Source organism: Paroedura picta, chromosome 16, assembly GCF_049243985.1.
Source record: "Paroedura picta isolate Pp20150507F chromosome 16, Ppicta_v3.0, whole genome shotgun sequence".
NCBI classification, from domain to species: Eukaryota; Metazoa; Chordata; class Lepidosauria; order Squamata; family Gekkonidae; genus Paroedura; species Paroedura picta.
In genome coordinates, this window is record NC_135384.1 from 8,376,162 (window position 1) to 8,399,375 (window position 23,214).

Consider the following 23,214-nt stretch of genomic DNA (forward strand, 5'->3'; position numbering starts at 1 on the left):
GCCAATGTTAGGCCCAGCTCTCTCCAGTTTTCTCCATCTGCTGATGGAGAACCCCTATCTGCTAAGTTGGTTGGCGACACTATAGTTTTGAATATCAGTGCATCTATCTAATGGATGTACAGTCCAGTGCATCTAGAGATGTAGGCTCTATCTCATGAAAGCTGATGCTGGAAAAAACTTGGATTCAGTTCTTTCAGTTCAGTTCACAATGACGGTCTGAAGCAGCAGAACAAAGCTGGAGTCCAGACCAACTAAGTTTTGAATAAACTTATTTGTTGGTCTTAAAGTCGCCACTCAACTCACTGGACACAAACTTGGCTCTGGAAAGAACTTGGCTGGCCTTTAAAGCCCGGTGAGATCTCTATTTAATAAACCAAGGGGTTATTTTCCTTGGGGGAAAGAAAGGTATTGGGGAGAGGAAAGGAAAGGAAGAGGAAGAGGAAGAGGCAACGAATTACCTTTTCAGCCCGGAACTGGCTTATCTCCTCTTCCAGGCCACGAAGAATTTTGTCTTGGCCACACAATTTTGTCAGGAGAGCCTAGAATCAGAATGGTTGTGTGAGAGAGAACTGCAATTCCAGGAGGAACCATCAGATGGCGCTATGGCACAGCCACCCTCAACTTTTTAAGACCTTCACATTCCCTCTTTTGGACACTGCGAGAAAAGCGGGATAACCATATTTCTTTATTTGTATTCAAAGCATTTATACCTTGCCTTTTCCCAAAGATCCCAGGCAGTTTATAAATGCAAGCACAGGTTTAAATAACCATTACAACACTTAAAACCGCCCCGATCAAGCAATATCAAAACAAACCATCTAAAATCTGAATTCGTTATCCACCATGACAAAAACGCTCTGAAGCAGGACAGCTCTGGATGGACCACAGAAGACAGAAAATGAATGTGCCGTCTGCATTTCTTCCACCCAATCACTACAATACACTGGCTCTCTAGTTCTATATGAACCATGGAAATGAGAGTAGCCTTGCCCCCTTTTTATTGTTGCTATCAGTTTTCCTGGCTGGTTTCTGCAAACTATTCTTGAAGGCACAGGAACAAGACAAGTGGTTCCCACGGACGAGCGAACGGCAGCACAAGATGCTTACGTCGGTGTCACTTTCGAATCGCTGCCCACCGGCACCATGGAGGTTCCTTTCTCGAGCCAGAGTCCGGTACTAGAAGAACAGGAAAGAAGGCGAGATAAACGTGGAACTCATCCATGAACCCCAAAGGTTCGTATAATCCCTTAGGGGAGATTCTGTATCCCAGCAGTGTAAAAGTCAGAGCATTTAGAAAAGGGAACTGTTCCAGAATCCATGCAGGTAAAGAGAGCATGTGCTCCTCCCATGTCTTTTCCCCCCAAAAAATCCTCAAACTAGTCCCTGCAAGTAGAAAACTAACACTTTAGGCAGCTACAACTTCTTTGCCTAAAATAGTTTCCCATGAGTAGGGGAAACATTCAAAGATGCAATGACTATTTGCATCCCAAAACAGTACGCCCCCAAATCACTTGTTTTAAAACCAACAAGTAATTTCCACTAAGCAGCAGGAGAGGAGGCGAAGAGCCATAGCTACAAGCAGGAAAGTTCAAATTTCACTACTGCCATAGAAGAAGAGCCGGTTTTACTTTAGATCAAACGTTGTTCCCGATGAATCAAACAGCGGATTTTTAAAAATTAATAAAAATGCAGCACAAAAACAGAAGCTAGCAAACACTGTCTTGTCTATGACACTTTCTGAGGAGAGCCCCTCGAGTAAGACATGGGGGCATCATTAAAAAACTCCAGTTTCTCGCCCCCCCCAAATGATTACAGATGCAGAGTAGATGGATTCATTATCTGAATTACCCTCCTACTAATCAGGAGGGGAGTTTGTTTGTTTCTTGCATAAGGGGACAGCCCTGACCCAGGAACTGAAAGCCAGGAGGTTTAGGCACAAAATCACATACCGTAGTCCTTTTCCCAGGGTTGGAACGATTAGGCATGGGAGGTAGGGGTGGCAGGTGGAGGTAACTGGATGAAGCGGAGTGAGGGGAAATCTGCCGGGAAAGGGAAGACAGTGTTAAGTAATATAGGAACAGGGCAGGGCTGTGTATATGCAGCACGATTAAGGATGTCAGGAACCTGCTGGGGCCAGGGGGACCCCTGTTTCGGTGTTGCTCCCCCTACTTTGGGGGTTTCAGAAAACAGGGGAAATCCACCCCCACCCCACTTTTGCCACTTTTGCAGTGATCATTACCTCCCTGCACTCCACCCCACACTCCCCACCACACTCCCTGAGACCAGGAAGAACGTTCTGACATGTCAACATCATCCAGAAGTGATGGTTGTATATTGGAGACATCAGGGACGATGCTCTGGCTTTTGGGGAAACTCTATGTTAAGAAAATGGTCCTTAAACCATAGAGCTTTGCCCAAAACCCAGAGAGTCACTACCACCACAGCTCCCTGTGACCCTGAAACGCCAATATTAATTCTGGGTGGTGGTCTTCTGGAAATATCTTGAAATATTTTTTTTATGGGCGGAATACACATAGCCCTGGACATAAGTGAGGAGGCAGACCTTCCAGCTGGCATACTGAATGTTCTAGAAGAACAGAACGTAATACAAAGCAGAATGACACTCTTCTGAAGCCATCGACTTCAAGGGTGTTACTTGACTCAGGACAGGATTGCAATGTTTTTAGGTTTTTCAAGACAGGCACAGGAGGGTGAGGGGCCAGAGCAAAGGGAAGAGGGCAGAAAGACTGACGGAAAACAAAGGAAACCGTGTACTCACCAATCGGCTGTGAAGCCGAGACATGACCAAAGTACGAGCTGGTCCAGTGGAGGGTGAGATGTAACCACGGTCTCCAAACTGGGAAAAAAAAGAAAGATTCATGCAAGGGCCAAGGGTGGACAAGCACCAAACCCCAGACCCCAGTCGCTACCATTATGGTGATATCATCGACTTACCCTGCTCTGTGTCTGCCTCCCTAGGCCTTCTTCACCCACAGGCCGGGTTCTGGTGGGGTGAGGACTTCGAGTGTAGCGTCGGCAATAGGGGTCCTCCGAGGAAGGGAAGACATCATACCGGTCGGTAGGTGTGAGGGGGTGCCCCCTGGTGCCAGGGGACACCACAGCATAGGGGTTGTGGGGAAGGCACTCGCTGGGGGCAATGTCTACCCTCCCCATGGGCGTGTTGGGGCGTACGAGAGTCCGGTAAGCATACAGGTCTTCACAAGACGCAGCCTGCACAGATGCGCTCCGCGGGGGCTTCCGGCGGGCCCTCGGGGGCGACGAATGAGCGTCTGGGGTACGAGGGGATTCCGCCGGGGTCAAGGGGAGGGAGTAGGAACGTGAGGCACGAATAGAAACCAGAGGGGAAGGCTGAAGGGTCCGAAAGGAGGAAGTTGGAGAGGGGCTGTCAGAGTGGCGTGGGGGTGGGGACTGTGGCCGTGGAGAAAGCTTTGAGTGGATGAGAGGGGAGGCACATCCATCCGTCTGGGAAGAGAGGGAGCTGCCAATGGAACCACACAAGAAAAGGTTAATCGTGAGAAGAAGTCTTCCTCACCTCGACAGCACCCTTTACTGGTTGCTTCCTTTCTGTCCGCCCTACTGCACTTCTGCAGAAAACTCTTACCTTAAATCTGGCTGATCTCTTAGTTCTTGAGGGTATCCCCCATTGAAAGAGGCCGATAAGGGAGACCTCCTGGGGTACAGAGATTCTTTCCGGTCAACCTCAGGCGACGATGCTTCAGCTTCCTGCGCTTCCGAAATATGGGCAATTTCTAGGGATTCGGCACTTTTGGCGAAATCGTCTTTTGTGAGGGTGCAATCCTCATAGCTGGTGTGGGCGGACACGGACTGGTCATGGAGGCCTCGGTTGCTGAACAGAAGGAGAAGGGAATATCGGTCTGTCTAGACATCCAGTTTCCGAGCCACTGTTACACAGTACAAAACACTGCCCGCAGCTGCGAGCCACATGAATTGTGGCACTTGCTGTTTCAGAAAACACAAATGCCCAAGAGCTGGTAGCAGCTAAGAGGAAGAGCTCTGGTACGGGAGGTTCCCAAATTCAAACCTGGTAGCACAAAGGAGCCTAAGGAGGGCTTAGGCCTGCTACCCTCTCTCGGCTTCCCTTTCTGTAATATGAGGACGATGAGAATATTAGTCCATGTTGTGGGGCTACTGTATGGGTTAAGGAGTTATAAGCGCAGATGTCTTTTTTGGGGGGAGAGGGAAGGTAGGCAATTGTAAGCCGCTTTGAAACTCCTTCGGGTAGTAAAAAAGTGAGGGACAAAAACCCAACTGTTATTCTTCCCTCTCATTCATTAGACATCCTCAAAGTCCTAATCCCCCCAGTCTCCGCAACTAAGCCGAGGCGCCGTCACCAAAACCTGGGACTTTGTCTAGTCTAGTGTGGTCTGTTCACTCCCTTCCACTTACTAGTTCCCATAATCGCACTCAGCAGCAGCTGACTGGTTCATCGCACGGATCCAGCTATTCATGTCCAACTGCGTTTCCGCACTGAAATAATACGTCCTCATGCCAGGATGTTCCGCCTGAAAAAGAGGGTGAAGAAGTGAGAGCCTGCTATGCCCTCAACCACCCCAAGAGGGCAGTAGAGAAATCATAATGTTGGCCAACAATGCCAGAAGACCGGAAATATTAGCCCTGTCGGCAAATTACAGCAAATGCAGATACAATCCATGTATTGTGCACATCTTACATTCAACACAAGTGCAGCTAAACTAGTGCCCAAACCACAGACCACTGGTATTCCAGACCACAGGTGGGGTTGCCAGCTTGGGGTTGAGAAATCCCTGGAGATATTGGGGGTGGAGCCAGGAGTGGGCAAGAGCTCAGTGGAATATAATGCTAGGCTGTCCACCCTCCAAAGCTGCCATTTTCTTCAGAGGAACTGGTCTTGGTCACCAGGAGATGAGCTAGAATTCCCAGGGATGCCCAGGTCCCATCTGGGGACTGGCATCTCTAACCACAGGCAGGGACTGGGCCCAGAGGCGAAAGCAGAGACACCCAAAGCAACGGCTGACCTTGAACACAAAGCGCCGGTTCTTCTTTTCCTTGGAGAACGCTGTCCGGATTTCATAACTAGGGAGAGGGATGCTGCCCAGGACCATCTCTTCTCGGCTGTCTAGAAGACACAAATTGCACCCGACACATACAGGAATTAGCTTAGTGTTCTGCCAGTGCTTCTCCCTGCAGCCTTCTCAGAAAACAAAGGAATGGGGTGAGTGTGTGTGTGTGTGGGGGGGGGGGGGGTCTCCGTCCTGAACCAGAGGTCAGGACCCAACTGTTTAGGGCTCTCTGTGCTCAGATGTCAGCCCACAGCCCACTATGACAACTCAAGGGCATACGAAGGTCGGCTTGGACAATAGGAGGTATCTTTTCTCAGGCTGTTCTTCCACATTCTAGGGAAGGTTATTCCAAAAATATGGTTGCCATGTTCCTCAGATCTGCTGGTATGGGATAAGGGGCATTTTCTGAGAGCAGGGTTGAAAATTAATGCAGTGTGCTGACGTAACCCGGAAGTGACATCAGTGATGTCAGGGGAGACACTCTGGCTTCGCAAAACTGTATTCCTTCCTTATAGTCCATCTTTCTGCGAGAAGCTTTAAAAAAAGCTACAAGGGTCGGCAGGATCCTAAGTTACCTCGATAATAGAAGAGGCAGTAATTCGAAAGGACAAACCAGCGCCGTTTCCAGAGTTTAAGTCCAGAACTGTCCTGGGAGAAATTGAAAAACAAGATTTAAGCGTATGGCAAAAGAGGCCATCACTTGGGCAAAGAGACCTGGGTGACCTGGCTCCCAGCCCCTAATCTGCTCCTAGACCTCCGCAAAAGTCCTCCCTGCCCATTTTTCTTTTACTGGCATATATCCTGGGAAGCTCAGGTTAGCCTGATCTCATCAGATCTTGGAAACAAAGACAGGTCAGCCCTGACAAGTATTTGAATGGGAGATCAGGGCCATGGTGCAGAGGCAGGCAATGGGAAACCACCTCTAAATGTAGATTCAAGTGGGTAGCCATGTTGGTCTGAAGTAGCACAATAAAACTTGAGTCCAATAGCACCTTTAAGACCAACAAAGGTTTATTCAACGCGTGAGCTTTTAAGCGCCTGCACTCGAAAGCTCACGCCTTGAATAAATCTTGGTTGGTCTCAAAAAACTGGACTCAATTTTTGTTGCATCCCTAAATGTTCCTTGGCATGAAAACCCTACAGGGTCGCTATAAATTAGCTGCGACACCAACAACAATCCAACAGCAACAATCCAGCCGTTCACAGATTTGGCGAGGCAGGACTTTTCAAATCCCCCCTTCTTTTACTGAATCCTCCATATTTTATTCCAGGAGGTCAGTGGGCCCTCAGGAACAGCATAGGGGGCAAAACAGAGATCTGCAAGAAAGGGACACAGAGTCAAGCACTGACACCAACTTTCTCACCTTCCCACTTACAATCTGCCTACGTTCACAGAATCCGCATTTCTGACTGATGGCTACCTAGCCCCTGCTTAAAAACTTCCAAAGCAACGTGAAGCAATGGCTGAAGCACAGAAAGTCACTGGATCGAAGCCCTTCTCCCCATGAAGGGATCCTTCCCCCAGTCTTGACGCCTTATCTTACAGATTAAGGTGCTCTCTTCATTTCTCACCCTCACTTACCTTTTTGTAAAGCCATCCCCGCATGATGACCGGCTGGTTAGGGTCTCTCTTGATGGAATTCGCCCTCTTTCCAAAAGCGTGTACTTTCCGGACAGGCCGGGTTGCGTGTGGCTATGAGAGGCAAAAGAATCAATGCTGAAAGTTTGTTAAAATATTTGGGAAGTTGTGGATCCAAGGGGGTGTGGCGCTTTCTTCCTCTCCCTTCCTTTGGGTAAGTTTAGATCATAGAATCATAGAGTTGGAAGGGGCCATACGGGCCATCTAGTCCAACCCCCTGCTCAACGCAGGATCAGAATCACAGAATCATAGAGTTGGAAGAGGCCATACAGGCCATCTAGTCCAACCACCTGCTCAACGCAGGATCAGAATCATAGAATCATAGAGTTGGAAGGGGCCATACAGGCCATCTAGTCCAACCCCCTGCTCAACGCAGGATCAGAATCACAGAATCATAGAGTTGGAAGAGGCCATACAGGCCATCTAGTCCAACCCCCTGCTCAACGCAGGATCAGAATCATAGAATCATAGAGTTGGAAGGGGCCACACAGGCCATCTAGTCCAACCCCCTGCTCAACGCAGGATCAGAATCACAGAATCATAGAGTTGGAAGGGGCCATACAGGCCATCTAGTCCAACCCCCCTGCTCAACGCAGGATCAGAATCACAGAATCATAGAGTTGGAAGGGGCCATACAGGCCATCTAGTCCAACACCCTGCTCAACACAGGATCAGCCCTAAGCATCCTAAATCGCAGGTACACAATATAACCAAGACCTGAAGTTATTTTTCTCTGAAGGAACATCATTGGTACTTAATTGTACCCGCTTACTGAGATTGTTAGATCAGATCCCCTTCAGGCTGGGGTATGACTTCTGGGGTTTCTCGAAGCCTGAAGAAGGTTTCAGGGGTTTCTCAATGGTTAAAAAGTTGAGAAAGGCTGACTTGAATCCTAACTTTTTGAGATTGTGGAACGGTCTCTAGCGGCTCTCTTTTTGTTACCATTTCAGCTCTTTACATTCTCTTATGGATCTTAGTCGGTTCTGTTTTTAAATGAGTTTTTATATAGCTTCGTTGCATTGTAAAGCTGCAAGGAGAACATGTAAATAATCAGCAAAGCTGAACAGCACTCAAGCCTATAAACATATGTTCAATAACCAGAGGTGAATTTTTAAAAATTCATCTGCAGGCAACATGGGACTCAAGCTTATCTAAGCAAAGGCACAGTTGGGTGGTTAGCTCAGACACCCACCCACCCTCCCCGCCACTATGGCCGCTAATGCTAGATGATTAACAGATGTACGCAGGGTTTGGGATGCTTGGGGAAACATTTCTGGACTAGTGTCTTTCGTAGAATCATAGAGTCAGAAGGGACTTTCAAGGGCATCGAGTCCAACCCCCTGCAGAATGCAGGAAATTCACGATGACACAACTCTTTGATGGAGTTAAAAAGGTAAAGGTATCCCCTGTGCAAGCACCGAGTCATGTCTGGCCCTTGGGGTGACGCCCTCTAGGGTTTTCATGGCAGGCTCAATACGGGGTGGTTTGCCAGTGCCTTCCCCAGTCATTACCCTTTACCCCCCAGCAAGCTGGGTACTCATTTTACCGACCTCGGAAGGATGGAAGGCTGAGTCAACCTTGAGCCGGCTGCTAGGATTGAACTCCCAGCCTCATGGTCAAAGCTTTCAGACTGCATGTCTGCTGCCTTACCACTCTGCGCCACAAGAGGCTCTTTGATGGAGTTATTTGCACAATCACTGCAGAATTCTGGTTTCCAGAGCCCAGAATTTTTTCTGTTTCAGAGAAGACAGAATTCACAGATGTCTGTGCAATATGCAATTTGCTGTACACCTGGGAGGTGTACAAAACAGGGTGTAAAGATCAAGAGGGTGGGACGTAGGGCCTTTATCTGTCCTCAGCTGCCATCTTTGAGAGACGCGTTCGTTGCTCCGATGCCTCACCTTTGTTCCCATGGAGACGGAAGTGATGGTAGCTGTGCTGCTGGCTTGGCTTAGGCCGCTCCTCGGCCGGTCCCCTTCTGACATGGCCCCCGCCTAATCAAAGGCCAATCTGAAAAACAGCATAGGAAGCTGGGCATTCAAGCGATGTTTCAGAGGAGGTGGCAGCACCCGAAACCCTAATTTGTGCTTGAGAGAAAGGCAAAGCAAGAGCCTAGAACAGGGGTAGTCAACCTGTGGTCCTCCAGATGTTCATGGACTACAATTCCCATGAGCCCCTGCCAGCAAACGCTGGCAGGGGCTCATGGGAATTGCAGTCCATGAACATCTGGAGGACCACACGTTGATTACCCCTGGCCTATTGTCACGTGGTAGCTGGTCTCAATTTTTGTTTTAGCATTATTTTTGTCTTCCTACCAATCCTGGCGAAACGCACCGCTCCCCAAAACTCTCCCATAAAACGTAGAAGAAAGAAGCTCTATGCTATATACACAAGTCATCATATTTTTCATTGCTTTCCCTAAGAGTTCTGAATACAAGCAAAAAAAAATAAGTTTTCCAAAGGTGGAAAGAGACACAGAACATAACTGGCTCCAGTTAAACCTTTTTAGGATATTCCAGTGGACATAACTTGTTGCTCATGCATGTTGCATTGTTCCCTATTAACCTCTGTTTTTATGTTGAGCTTCAGAAGGGGGCTTTGTTAAAATAACCGGGTGGATCCGGCAGCACAAGAGGGGGAGGCGGGGGCCCTTGGTTTGACGTCCGGGGATTATGGGACTAGGATGGACAAAAGCCACATGGGACAGGAGCTGAAATGGGTGCGGAAGTGAGGGGAGATCAAGCAGAAAAACTGGCAGGGCCCAAACCAGCAAACGAACTCACTTGTTCAGTCCCAAGCAATGACTTTCCTCTATTAGTGGACCAAACCCCCCTGGCAAAAGCTCCATTTTACAGTGTCAAAGGCTTGTTTGGATGGGAAGTTACGCCCCCTCACTTGGCACCAGGACATCAGCATTCATCATCCCTTTGTTCCAAAGCACCAGAACTTGTTTCTTAACATCCCAGGTTTGTTCAGCTCCCACAGGCGAATTCTCATTCTCTCTGAAACAAGCGCGTAGAATTCAGGGCTCTCTGAGGACAGCCATATAGACACGAAGAAGAAGAGTTGGTTTTTAAACCCCACTTTTCACTGCCCAAAAGAGTCTCGAAGCGGCTTACAATTACCTTCCCTTCCTCTCCCCAAAACGCCCTGTGAGGCAGGTGAGGCTGAGAGAGCTCTGAGAGAACCGTGACTGGCCCAAGGTCACCCAGCTGGCTGCATGTGGAGAAGCGGGGAATCAACCCCGGTTCTCCAGATTAAGGGCCACCATTCTTAACCACTACACCAGGGGTGACGTGTGGTCCTCCAGATGTTCATGGACTACAATTCCCATGAGCCCCTGCCAGAGTTTTCTGGCAGGGGGCTCATGGGAATTGTAGTCCATGAACATCTGGAGGACCACAGGTTGACTACCCCTGCCTTAGGGTAGCGCGAGAAAAAAAACAGCAGCGTGCTTACTGAATTCTTTGTTCCACTTCCGACTGGGAACTGCACAATTCCCATCCAAAGTGCACAAATCCAATTTACAGCCACACATTTGTTTAGAATGCGCATCGGGAGACATCTGCTGGTCCTGACTCAACATTTCCCCCTTCTCAAGCATTCCAAATCCCATTCGTTTTGGAGAGAACACAGAGATCCTAGCTAGGACATACATTTAGACCTGCTGGGTCAGATCAAAGCTTCTTGTAGTACAACATTCGGTGTTTCGTGGTGACCGGGCAGTCTCTCTCTGCGGGGCTCACAAGCAGGGGATGAAGGGAATAGTCCCTCCGCCAAGTCTACAACTCCTGTTTTCTTCAAACATGGAAGTTCTGTTTAGCTACCGTAACCACCATGGCTAGATCTGTCCTTTGTGGACTCAGGCAGATTGTGAGTGGGTGGGCAGAAGGGGTTGTGTCAGCGCTTGGCTCTTGTGGCCCCTTCTTGCATGCCCAGGGAAATGCCGACTGCCACTTTGGGGTTGGGAGGCAAATTTTTACCAGGCCAGATTGGCCAGGAATTCTGTTTTTTTTTTGGGGGGGGGGCATCATCTGGGGTCACTGGGAGAATGTAGTTGTGAATTTCCTGCATCCTGCAAGGCTAGATTACCCTGAAGACCCCTCCCAACTCTATGATTCTACTAGGGGCCAAGCCTGTTGCATTCAGGAATACAACGGGTGCTAGATTAGGGGGGGGGGGAGAGTAAAAGAACTCTGTGGACGGCCTCCCCCTCCCTCCAGGACCTGGAAAGGCTGCAGGCAGCTGTTGGGGAACTCCCCAGCAAGGGCAGCTCTCACGCAGCAGGGATCTGCAGCCTCCAAGCCTCGGATAGAAGTGGAAGGAGGGGGTGGTCGGGGTGGGGGACAAAAGACAATTGGCTGGCTGCTGGACAGACAAGCAAGCCAGTTGGAGGAGGAGGGACTCAGGGGTGGAACAGCTGCCTTGAGTGGGTGTTAAGCGCTGAGTGGCACTTAAGTCATGAGACCAGCTCCTCCTCCAAGGCCTTACCAGAAATAAATTATGTGGAACAGATGAAATGTGATGATTCCTTTGAAAACCATGCAAACCGGTGCCAATGGCCCCCTTCGGCAGTGAATTCCACGTTAACCTTGTGCCAGGAGACTACATTTCTAGCATCAGCTTTCATACATGCTCACACACCACGCCTCTCCCATGTGGAATTCCAGGGAAACCTTTATAGCCTTGAGAGACAGAATACTGAAATTGGGATCATGTGGCTGGCTGTTGTCCTTCCATCATTGCCTCAAATGTGGAGGCTAAGTGTTTGCACGCGAGTTTTGGACAAAGCCATACACTGCCCTTTTCCCTGCAATTCCCCCCCCCCTCGTGCCCCTGGAGAGCTTTTACCCGTAACCACCACTGCATCACAGTAACATTCTGATAATCTATCATCACAATCTACTCATTCCTCTGAATTCACGCTGCTGTAACCTGGAAGCCAAGGAAAAACAGAGCCCTTGGTGTGGCTACAAGCCTTTGTTGACAGGTGGACCTGTTAAAGAAAGCGTTACTGGGGCTCACAAGCAAAAACGAGTGGAGATACTAGTCACCAAGCAACCTCAGACTAACATCCTGAAACCCGAACCGTCTCTCAGCCGGCCAAATTTAAACTGCTGTTTTTGGCTCTCCGTAACTGTCTCTATCCTCAGAGCAATCTTCTGTAGATGAAGAAGAGCTGTGTTTTTTTTTGTACCTTGCTTTTTACTACTCAAAGGAGTCTCAAAGCAGCTTATAGTCACCTTCTCTTCTTTCCCCCACAACAGGCACCCTGTGAGGTAGGTGGGGCTGAGAGAGCTCCGAGAGAACTGGGACTGGCCGAAGGTCACCCAGCTGGCTGCATGTGGAGGAGGAGTGGGGAATCAAACCCAGCTCTCCAGATGGGAAGTCACCTCTTTCAAGCGTACCATGCTGGCTCTCAGAGAACCCCACTCAAGTCGACCCAATGGGGCTTACTCCCAGGGAAGTGCTCTTAGGGTGGCACAGTTAACCTCCTCCTGTCCTAGAACTGGGATGATTTGAGACACTGCAGTCCGCTGACCCCCATCAACGACCGGAGATTAAAACAAGCATCATCTCGCGTAACGATGCAATTCGCAAGGGGATGGAGAGACTATGTGCCCAATACACGCTCTGTTCAAATTTATTTGTTGATGTAGGAGAATTCCCTTTCCTCTGGCATTGAGGAATGCTATTTTGTCCCATGATCCCCGCCATAAGGGCACCTCCATAATCCCCTGGTACATTATGCCTCTTGCGTTCCATTCCTCCCACCTCTCACCCTCGCGATGACGCCAAAGGATAAATGGGCCATTGATGCTGCCAGGATGCCCTCTCCCCCCTATGTTGAATGGCCAGGGGGAACATTGCAGCATCTGTTTGTGAAGGTCCTTATTCAACCACCCACACAAGGTTCAACGTCATGCTATTTGCGAAGACCCACAAAGAAAGAGGGGAAATTCAGGCTGGGTTTGAGAATTCCGGCGCAGGGGTGAAATAAGCTGTCGGGGCTAAAGAAGAAGGACACAGCCTGTGCCCCCCACCAAAAAAATTCTGCACCTCTGAATTTTTTCCTGCCTAGAAAGCCAGCTTGGCATTGTGGTTAAGAGTGGAGAACTGGGTTTGATTCCCCACATGCAGCCAGCTGGGTGATATAGTAAAAATTAACTAACTTCCACCCATTTGGGAAACCCTTCGAAAGCCGGATTTAAAGAGAATTGACTAAGGAATTGTGTCCTTCTGCTGGATCTGGGACACTTTCCTTTGAATCCCCATGGGAGTTTGTTGGGTGACCCTGGGTCATTCATTCTCTCTTGGCCTAACATACCTCACCAGGTTGTTGGGATGATAAAACAGAGAAAAGGCCAACCGTAGAAATTACTTCGAATGCCCTCTGGGGAGAAAGGTCCAGTACGAAATCGAATATATAAATAAATGCTTTTGAATTATGCTTTCCTTTTCTTGGGGCTTTGTAACTGAAAGTGAATTGTCTGAGATAAATTCTTTAAGAGAAGGGTTCAGCTAACGCCTCTCAAACCTGACTTTAATCCCTCACATGTATGCTCCCTGGGTCGTGCCACAATAAACCCGATAACAGTGGCCTACCTGAAGGGTCATAGTGAGGATTTCTGAGGTAACAGAAAGCACTAGAGGGAGGCTAAGAGTTAGTATTATGGATTAGCGAGAAGAGTTGTTGAAGGACAAACAGTCCTGCAATTGAGGCAGGGTAGTCAAACTGTGGCCCTCCAGATGTCCATGGACATCTGGAGGGCCGCAGTTTGACTACCCCTGAGGGAAGGGAGAAGATGGCCTAGTTCCATATTCATGAGGATGGAATTGGGCGCTGTGAACCTCCCTATAGAAGTGCCCTTCTCAAACCAGGATACTAATTCAAGTTCCCCCCACAGTGAGGCCCCAGCAGAAACACTGACGTGCCCCCCTACGCCAGGGCTTAGCTGTGGCACTTTGCAGTTTGGCCCAAGGTCAGAGTGAAATAAAAGGTATGATTTTCATGGCTGAGTTCGTTTTTGCAGCTGTCTGCTTTAACCCTTCCACAGCTGTTTCTGGAAGGACAGCAAGCGAGAAAAGACATCATTAAAGAAATAAACATGTAAGAAGACACAACATCCTACACCTTATAGACACCTGGAAAACCCCAATAGAGAAGGGACCAGTGGTAATCTGTTCCGTTGCTCTGATCCGATAAATATTTGATCCGTGCAAATATTCATGTCTGAGAAACCAAACGTGGGAATCATAACTTTCCTAAACTACTTAGTGAAGCCACCAAAGAGTTGAGTTTTGGCTAAGAGTTTCGCTCTGATCTAGCAACTCAGCTCTTGCAAAGCTTATCTTGCTTACTCAGTGGCATTTGTCCCCCCCCCCCCATAAGCGGTTACCATGCAAGAATTTGATTAAACTCCAGTGTGAAATAGGCCCCAACTCAAAGACATATGCAAAGCTTATCTTGCTTCTAGTGATGAAGCACCATTAAGCTGTGGGAGAGCCAAGTTTTGACTTGGGCCTAGCAGTTCAGGTCTTGCAAAGCTTATCTCCCTTGTTCGGCAATATTATTCAAGAAATTACTACAAAGACTGTCCCGGCTTGAGTCAACGTAAAGGTTACGGTGGGAGGCCTCTAGCAATACTCCCATAGATAAGAGCATGTGGAAAACATTACATCAGAATCAATCATTCAAAAAGATTGTAAACCAGAAAAGTCTGCTTACATTCCACTGGCCCTGACTCATCAACTCATTCCTGAAAAATCCACCAGATCAGTTCTGTAATGCTTTCCGCATGGACTCCTCCACAGGAATCATTCCAAAAACTCTCCAGTGAAAACAGGATTTAAGAGGATCTCTTGGTGCGGGGATTTTAGACCAGGAGGCCGTTTCTCTTTAAAACGAGAATAATTTGGGCCTTTTTTTAAAGGCCCTAAGGCGATGTCGGACTGCACAAAAGGCAGAACTCGAAGCTGATTCTTGCACAAAGAGATTTTCAAAATTAAATCGCTAGCTTTGCATATGGCTTAGGAGGAGGATGGCGTTCTTAATCCTTTAATTGCCTAGATGCTTATGCAGTGTGAAACCCTCCAAAATAGTACCTCGGTTGAAGCAGATAATTGCTCTTGCAGGCAATTATTCATAATTACCATGAAAGTCATTCCTGATTCCATAAAATCGCCCTTATTGTTGTTATTTGCATACATCGAAGTACACGGCACTTCCAACACTGCATTTGCATACATCGAAGTACACGGTACAGGCCTATGAGGCCCCGCCTCAAGGAGATTACAATTGTAAAATTTAACATAAGGGAGAGAACAAATGATAAGAGAAATCCAGATAAACAAGAGAAGAATAGGCAGGAAGACAGAGATTCCACTGTGTACCCCTTGCATGGCCATGGGAACAATTCATAGCACAAGGACATTTAAAACAGCCTTGTTAGTCTTCACCTGGTGCAGGTGCTTTGGCTCAGCACACGTGAATGCCAACCACAACAGAAGCGCCGAAAAGTACCATTATGTCAGAATTCAACCTACGCTTGAGTTTAAAAGGCCTGTTTTATCTCTGCAGAAGAGCCAGGTGTCAACAAGGGGGTAGAATAAACCACAGACCGAGAACTGAGGTTTGGGAGGATCATTCATGGCAAAAACACACTCCGCCCAAGTAGAGAACCCAGGAAACACAAGGGACAATGCGATGCCGATTTTCTGTTTGCCTGGAGCTCCTTTTGGGGGGCAAAGGTGTATTCAAAGCTAAAACCCAACAGGTGGAGTCTGAAGTGGTGGAATCTACTCCACTGCTAGAGAATCCTGCCGCCTTTTCCGCTTCATTCTCCTGTAACTGAGAATCAGACCCAAGACCTGAAGGAAAGCTTATTAGCACCATAGTCCTTTCAAAAGCATCGAAGTCGTAACATACAAGAGCCGATTTTAACACACTTCCCCACCCTCAAAGGGCTTGGCCCTTCACTACAGACCGAGCATCTGCAAGCCTGGCGTCTAGACCAGAAGAAAAGTGCAAAACCGTGTTACGCTTTCCGACGGCCTGCCAGATTTGTCCCTAGATCAAAAACCAAACCCACCTGCACGTTCCTTAGGGTCACCGACCTCCAGGTGGGTTCTGGAGCTCTCCTGGGATTACAACAGGGCTTCAGTGGACAGGGATCAGTTCCCCTGAAGAAGGTGCTTCTTTGGAAGGCAGTTTCTATGAAGTTATGCTCTGCTGAAAGTCCCTCCTCTCCTGAAACCGAGCCCCAAGCCCCGCCCCAAATCTCGAGGAATAACCTAACCCATCGTCGGCGACCATAATGTTGTTGCTTCATCAAATCTGGCACAGGGATGATAAAGCTAACCAGCGATGCCCCTAGGTACGTCAGTTCCTGAGTCAGAGAATCCAAGCAACGCCCTTCTGCTCCGTGCAGTCTCCCCAAATTGGATAGATGCAGGTAGATAGCCAAATCTGTCTGGAATACTAGAATGAGGTTTGAGTCCCAGGGCACCTTTAAGAATTTGTTGGCCCTACGGCTGTCACTGGACTTTATTCAGCACCCTAAATATGTCGCTTGAGCTGTTTCACTTCACCCAGTCTGACGAAATCCCCAGTATCTGCTTGGCTTCTTTGCAGAAACCTGTCAACTGCCCCGATGAGTCAAGGATCCTGGCCTACTCTGCAATCCTGGCCTACTCTGCAGTACGGATTCCCTCTTGAACCCTGACAGTCCCGCTTCAGGTTAAGCCAGTGAAGGCAAAAACAACGTCACTCCACTAAGCCTGGACCACAAAAGCAAGTCAGCTAAAGTAGCAGAAGCAGCTCTTCTTTTTATACCCCGCTTTTCACTACCCAAAGCGGCTTACAAATCACCTTCCCTTCCTCTCCCCACAAAAGACACCCCGCGAGGCAGGTGGGGCTGAGAGAGCTCTGGAAGAACTGCTCTGTGAGAACAGCTCTAGCAGGACTGCAACTGGCCGCAGGTCGCCCAACCGGCTGCACTTGGAGGAGGAGGAGAAGTGGGGAATCAAACCCAGCTCTCCAGATCAGAGGCCGCTGCTCTTCACCACTGAACCACGCCGGCACGCCGAGGAACGCCCCACACCAGGGGCTGAGCTAGATGCAGCCCCTATAAAAGTCCAAACCCTCTTACTTCCAGCTTCGTTCTCTCCCGTGGGATTACGGTGGCCGGTCCCTGGCACTTTGCAGTGTGTGCCTATCTTATCCCAGGCCTGGGTGGGGTGCGGTTGGGGGCAGGGGGGGGGGAAATAGCTGGCGAAACTTTCCCAGCCGTCAGATCCATTTATGTATTCATCCGCTGGCATTTGAACGCGGCAGCTGAACAAAAGGAGCGGGGCAGCTGGCTGCGGGGGTGAAGAGCATTTTTCGGCATCAGTCACAGGGGTTCGTGTGTCCGCATAACCCTGTCCCCACCCAGGAGCCGGAGAACTTCCCTTCGAGCGCTTTAACCCGTTCGAACTCAGCAGAGAGGCACTGTTCTAGGGAAGCTCTCCGTGCAGAGTTATCCTCCCCCTCCACAAAAAAAAACCCACACAAATCAGCCTGGCTCCCTTGTGCAAAATCCAAGCAGGTGAATCCGAGCTGCTCTCTCCCAGCCAGGAAGAAAAAAAGCTTCCCTTGTTTCCTCGGTGCCCTCTTCGCCATGTTTCGAAGCATGAGGCCTGCGGAGAAAGGCTGGCCGGCCTCACCTCAGAGGCCTGAGAAAAACTCGCCGTGCCCAGAGGGCCTGGCAGAAGGCCACTGAGGTGGAGCGAACGCATTCCTGTGAGAAAAATCTCAAAGCCAGGGGGCTCCTGCAAAGAACTTCTTATTTTGGGGGGGGGGGAATGGACGCCTTGCTCAAAAATGACTTGTCGTCTCAGTCGTCCTTCTTTTACCTCAGCCTCACCACAGCCCTGTTGGGTAGGCTCGGTTGAAAGATGGCGTCAGGCCTAAGGTTGCTTCTACTGTGGAGCAAGGGCTTTAACCCAACCACATATACAAAATATAGGTTTGCGAACCTCCAGGTCGTGACTGGACATCTCCCACTATTAAAATTAAGCTCCAGGCGACAGAGATCGGTTCGCCTGAAGAAAATGGCGGAAGGGACGGCATTATACCTCACTACAATTCCTCCTTTACCCAAGCCCCAACCTCTTCAGGTTCTGCCACTAAACCTCCAGGTATTTCCCTAACTAAATCAGAACCTTGGTCCATTCAAATCAATACGGTCTTCTCACATTGGCCGTTTCACATCACCTGTCATGGGCTTCCACACTGCCTATTATGGCATCAATTAAGCTGGAGAGGCCAGGGATTGAACCCGGGACCTTCTGCATGCCATGCGGATGCTCCTCCCCTGGCCTGTCCCTAACCTCTATGCCACACTAGTTCTCCATCAGGTAGATCTTAAGAACACGGATGCAGCAGAAGATCCCTGTTCTCAGCCTGGTCAGTATTGGAGGGTGGGACAGTTGAGCCCCTGAGGCATTAAGGAGCACTCCTGCTGCCTGTGTTTACTCTGGAAAATAAATGCCATCCCACTCTCCCTTCCTTCTTGGCATGGACCTATTGGCCATTGTGAGGCAGGGAAAGGACACAATTCAAAGAGAAGAGGCAGGAGCACCATGGACGCTCCTTGTCCACTGTACCTGCAGCCGTCCCTGGCTCCCTTGATGCCCACCCAACTGGACCGCTGGACCCCCAGAGAATCTGAACTATGCAGGAGCAACATGCAGCGAGCGCACCTGCTCCTCTCCCTTGAACTCTGAGACAGAGCCCTGCCCAACCAGAGGGGAAGGGGGTTAAGGTGACTCGAGGGAGAAGAGACCTTACCTGGTTCCTGCCAACTACCTCCGGAGGTCCAGGCGGAGCTGCTACTGCAAGGCGGAGAGGCTCTTGAGCAGCTAAACACTGAAATCTTAAAGTCTTTCCTTCCTTTGTTTGTCTTTTTTTGTTCTGGATCCCTACCCGTCGAGTCTACAGAAACTCATCTTTTGCCGTCTTTTCTGACTTTACGCTTCAGCCTCTCCATCCGGCATCCCGCCTTCCTTATCTGCCTGCCTCATCTATCTCCCCACCCCGTGCAGCCCTCATCTCATCTGCCTCCTCCTCCTCCTCTCTGCTCCATTCCAGACAACCTGCCTGCTCGGCTACTTTGTTGTCGTACCCTTCTCCCTCCGTGATCCTTTTATCGATCCTTTCTCCCTCTTGCTCTTCTCCTGGTTTCCCTGCAGCTCCCAGAAAGAAGGAATGAAGCAGGCAATGATATTGAATTTCAACCCTGACCCCTACTCCACCTTTTAGGGGGCTTGGCCAGGGAAGGAGGGAGGGCAGAGAGGAAGAGACGGAGACAGGATAGGGCAGTGGGCTAGCGTGGGGGGAGAGGGGAGACAGAATTCCTGACCTTAACTCCGGGGAGAGGAGTGGCTACAAAGCGTTAGAAAAACAGTGATTTGGGAGGCTGACAAGGCAGAAAGAAATCCTGCCGGGCTTGGTGCTTTGCTGATGTCTGGTGCCCCCCGACGGCTGGATTCCCCCAGATATCTGGGACTCACCCAGATTCCACTTCCAAAAGAAACGGAAACACAACTGTAAAATAAAACTTTAAAAGTTGTGAAATCCATGGGTTCCGAGACGAGGACACTGGTCGTTCGTTTCAGCTCTTTATTGACCCAAGCAAAACACGCTGAGCTGAGAGTCCAGCAGGACCTTAAAGATTTATCCCAGGCGTGAGCTTTCAAGTGCAAGCACTCTTCCTCAGACTATGAACTTCCATCGTGACAGTGGGAATATAAAGCAAAAATTAATTCTGTTCAATTAGTAAACTGTGTCACACATCCAAATACAGCCATCGGATATTTCTTTGCAAAAACAACCAATCAGTCCCCACGAATTCGGTTGCCGTTTACAAAAACATATAGGTGAAATAAAACTGTCTATGTCAGTGATCAATGGCTTGAATCAATCTTTGCTGGTCTTAAAGGTGCTACTGGACTGATTTTATTGTGCTACATCAGACCAAGACGGCTACCCATTTGAATCTACACTGAACTGAGTTCCCCAACCTTACCCAACATACCCAGATCCTGAATAAAAGGATCTCTCCACCCTGTAACCTCATTGATCCTAAGCAGAGATCTCTCGTTGGATGGCATCTCACAAGATACAGAACGTCCGTAATCCTTGTTTCCCATTGGCTATTTTTATGATGCTAGTTGGGATTCTCAAGCTCCCAATTGGGTGCTTTAAGATCCCAGCCCGGATCTCAAGCTCTGGGCCTCTAATGGCCCATATACACAACCTACGTCATCGCTCTTTATAATCTAGGGTTGCCAGCTTTGGGTTGGGAAATTCCTGGAGACACCTAAACGGTTTTCCGCAGTCACTAAAGACGTTGCGGCAGCATTCATAAAGCTCTGCGGAATTTCATCACTTTCACATTAAAATCTCACGATTCAGGCACAGCGCCAAATGCGTTCCCTGTTTTCCAGGTGTTTTGTGAACCCTGAGGAAATACATCCCTCCCCCCTCCCTTGGGAGGGAAATCACAGTAACCAAGTGGAAGCTCAAAAGCTGCACTGGCTTTCTCCACTGATGACGTTTGAGACCTGACCAATGCTGTGCCTCTGCCCACCCTCCTCCACTACCCGCAGTTTTTTAAAAATTGTGAACAGGATTATGTTAAAACGCAGCTCTAAAGTAGCACAAGGACAACGCGCACACACACCACCTTACCATCTCCCCCTGCAGCAAAAAATATATTCAACAGAAAACGTTTTGTAAATTTCATGCAGGGAAATGGAGCCCTGGTCAGTTTCGTGCAGGGAGGCTAGGAACCTTGTTAATTTCATTCAGCAGCACTGTCTTTGTGTTCGTATGTAGAACGTCCTAACAAATTATTATTATTATTATTATTATTATTATTATTATTATTATTATTATTATTATTATTATTATTATTACATTTCTTACTCACCACTCCCAGTAAGGATCATGGCAGGTTACAAAAAGTGCATAAAATCTCCAATAAAAAGTATCCCTTAAAACACAACCAGAAGTTACAATCAAATAAAATGCACAAAATAAACAAACTACACAAAATGTGGTGGAATCTCGATATAACTAGTCCATTCCCCTAATATAACCTCCCAACGGGGCAGAAAAAGGGGGGTCCGTGTCACCTAATTTGCCGTCAGAATAACCCAAGGGGGTGGGTCCAGCACCTTAGCACGCTGGCCTCAACCATAAACCAAAAAACGGAGGGGTTTTTAAAAAGAAAAATAACATGCACTATAGGGGGGGGGGAGGCAGTTGACAACACAGAATGCTTTCCTGAAGTAGCACACTTCAAACAAAGGTACAAGCAGGTGCCATTTTTCTTAAGCGGCCTTTGAATTTGCATTGCTCTCGAGAAGGCTGGGGAGGGGAGGATGAGCTGCACAGCATATAGACGCCATTCCATTATTGGGCATGCTTGGATTTTTTTTTTAAGGAAGGGTGGCAAGGTGGGAGCCAGGAACGCTCGACGGAAATGTAAAACACAAGCCGCAAACGGACTCCTGGACGGCACCGGATGAGACCTCAAATGTAGGCACAAAATCAGGCTCGTTGTCCAAAAGTCAAGGCACCGGCAAATAACAACTGTGGAACCGGCCCTGATGAATGGCAACCTTAGTAGGATCGGACGGGGAGGAAGAGGACAAGAGTTCCCCAGTCCACGCTGCCCAGAGATCCTGGATCCCGGATCCCTCTTTGATCCCAGCAGTGAAACCAACAGTCTGGCTAACATATTTGCCAACTGACAATACAAGCAAAGAAACAAACGGATGAGACCATCAAAACTCCCCCTCAGAGGACTAAAGAGATATTGCGGGTTAGAGAGAAATAGAGCTACCACAAAACCACGTTAGGAAAGGCATCAGCTAAACAGAAAGCAGTATGAGAGATTCAGCGTGTATTACGTTGTAGGCTGACTTGCTACTCACCCTCTACCTATATGAAACTTCCATCTCGTAACTGAGGAAGTCCATGTGTAGACAGAAACTGCAACCTGGAACAAAACTTTGTTGGTGTTCAAAATGCCACTAAAGTCAAACTGTGTCTCAGTACGTATGATGCAAACCATTGGAAAGGTGACCAACGCTAGTAACTCAATTCCAGAGGGTATGAGCCATCACTGCCTGGACCAAATAGTTGTAACCAGGTACAAAACGTCATGTGGTTAAGCCTCAGGGCCAGCTGTCAGAATGCCCTGTGCAAAAGCTGTAGTTTGGGATGGGCTGTTTACATCCTTTGGATAAACCTTGTTTGTTTTTTTAAAGTATTAAAATCAGCACCATCTCTGGGTCCTCAAACAAGCACCATTTCATGCTCAGTTGCTCCGCCCCAAACTCTGCCCTCCCCAAGATCTACCCCCAACCCCCAGGAATTCCCCCGCCTGCAATTGGGAAGCCTGCCCATCCCAGTTAACCTTCAACCGCGACTTTAGGCCTCAACGAAAAGGTGGACGGGTCCTCAACGCCCCTGGCCTAAGACTCATCGTAGGACGAGGCCTAGTGAGGTCACGCCAAATAATAGCTACCCACAACATTGGAATCTGCACAGGTCATGGAAAATTGAATCATGGGGCATCCACACACCTGTGGAGTGACCGCCATGTGGCCTTCACGAGTTGAGCTAATAGCATACACACGGGCGTGAGACATAACCTGTAGCTGAACTGCCCGTGCCGGTCGGACGTCGGCCTCCCATTTCAAGCACGTATCTGCAACAGTCGCCCCAAGCATACAAGCAGAGAAGCAGCCGCCACCACCATGTGTGGGCTGACTGGCAGCCCCAAAATGTCAGTCAGACACGCCCTGCTAATGAGCCCCGAAACCTGAGTTTCAGGGCTAAACCCATTCCGGGTTAGGTTAGATTAGGGCAGCAGGTCTGGGCCTCCGGGACAGCTGCTCTCAGGGGATGGATTTCGTTTTATTGCCTCCTGGAGCTCTCCTGGCACCTGTGCTGTTTATGATGCTATCGGCGGTTCTTTTGTTGTCTCCTTTTCGCAATGCTGTGCTAAAAAGCTAAAAAGCTGTGCTTAAAAAAATAAAGTTGCCAATTCATCTCTAGGTGAGAGAGATCCATCCTCCCGGAGGAAATGGCTGACTTGGGAGGTTGATTCCGGGGCGTTATTTTTATTTATTTATTTATTTGTGTTCATACTTTTATACTGCCCTTCTAATCGTCTTGGGGCAGTTCACACATGTTGTTGTTAGGTGCGAAGTCGTGTCTGACCCATCGCGACACCATGGACAGTGATCCTCCAGGCCTTCCTGTCCTCTACCATTCCCCGGAGTCCATTTAAGTTTGCAAGTTTGCACATAAAACCAGTATAATAATAATAAGCGATTGTGCATGTTGTGGGTGGTCCGAATTTGCAGAATGGCCAATGTTTTTTTTAGGGACTTGAGGTGTATAAGTAAAAAACCCATTTGAATAACCAAAAAGTT

The 23,214-nt window shown here is 48.7% G+C and overlaps 1 protein-coding gene across 5 annotated transcripts in view; it reads right to left on the reverse strand.

The window, feature by feature from the left end:
- PLEKHA4 (pleckstrin homology domain containing A4) overlaps nucleotides 1-23,214 on the reverse strand; it is a 36,596-nt gene that overhangs the window by 10,737 nt on the left and 2,645 nt on the right. Inside the window, exons 1-12 of one of the 5 annotated variants that reach the window (XM_077313592.1) lie at nucleotides 18,888-19,072; nucleotides 8,622-8,730; nucleotides 6,664-6,774; nucleotides 5,657-5,729; nucleotides 5,037-5,137; nucleotides 4,429-4,544; nucleotides 3,623-3,868; nucleotides 2,956-3,499; nucleotides 2,780-2,857; nucleotides 1,950-2,039; nucleotides 1,108-1,176; nucleotides 459-539 (exon numbers count right to left, since the gene is read on the reverse strand). In XM_077313592.1, the coding sequence (XP_077169707.1) occupies nucleotides 459-539; nucleotides 1,108-1,176; nucleotides 1,950-2,039; nucleotides 2,780-2,857; nucleotides 2,956-3,499; nucleotides 3,623-3,868; nucleotides 4,429-4,544; nucleotides 5,037-5,137; nucleotides 5,657-5,729; nucleotides 6,664-6,774; nucleotides 8,622-8,705 (1,593 nt within the window). In that variant the 5' untranslated portion in view covers nucleotides 8,706-8,730; nucleotides 18,888-19,072. The other 4 variants (XM_077313588.1, XM_077313591.1, XM_077313589.1 and 1 more) reach the window with 4 other exon arrangements.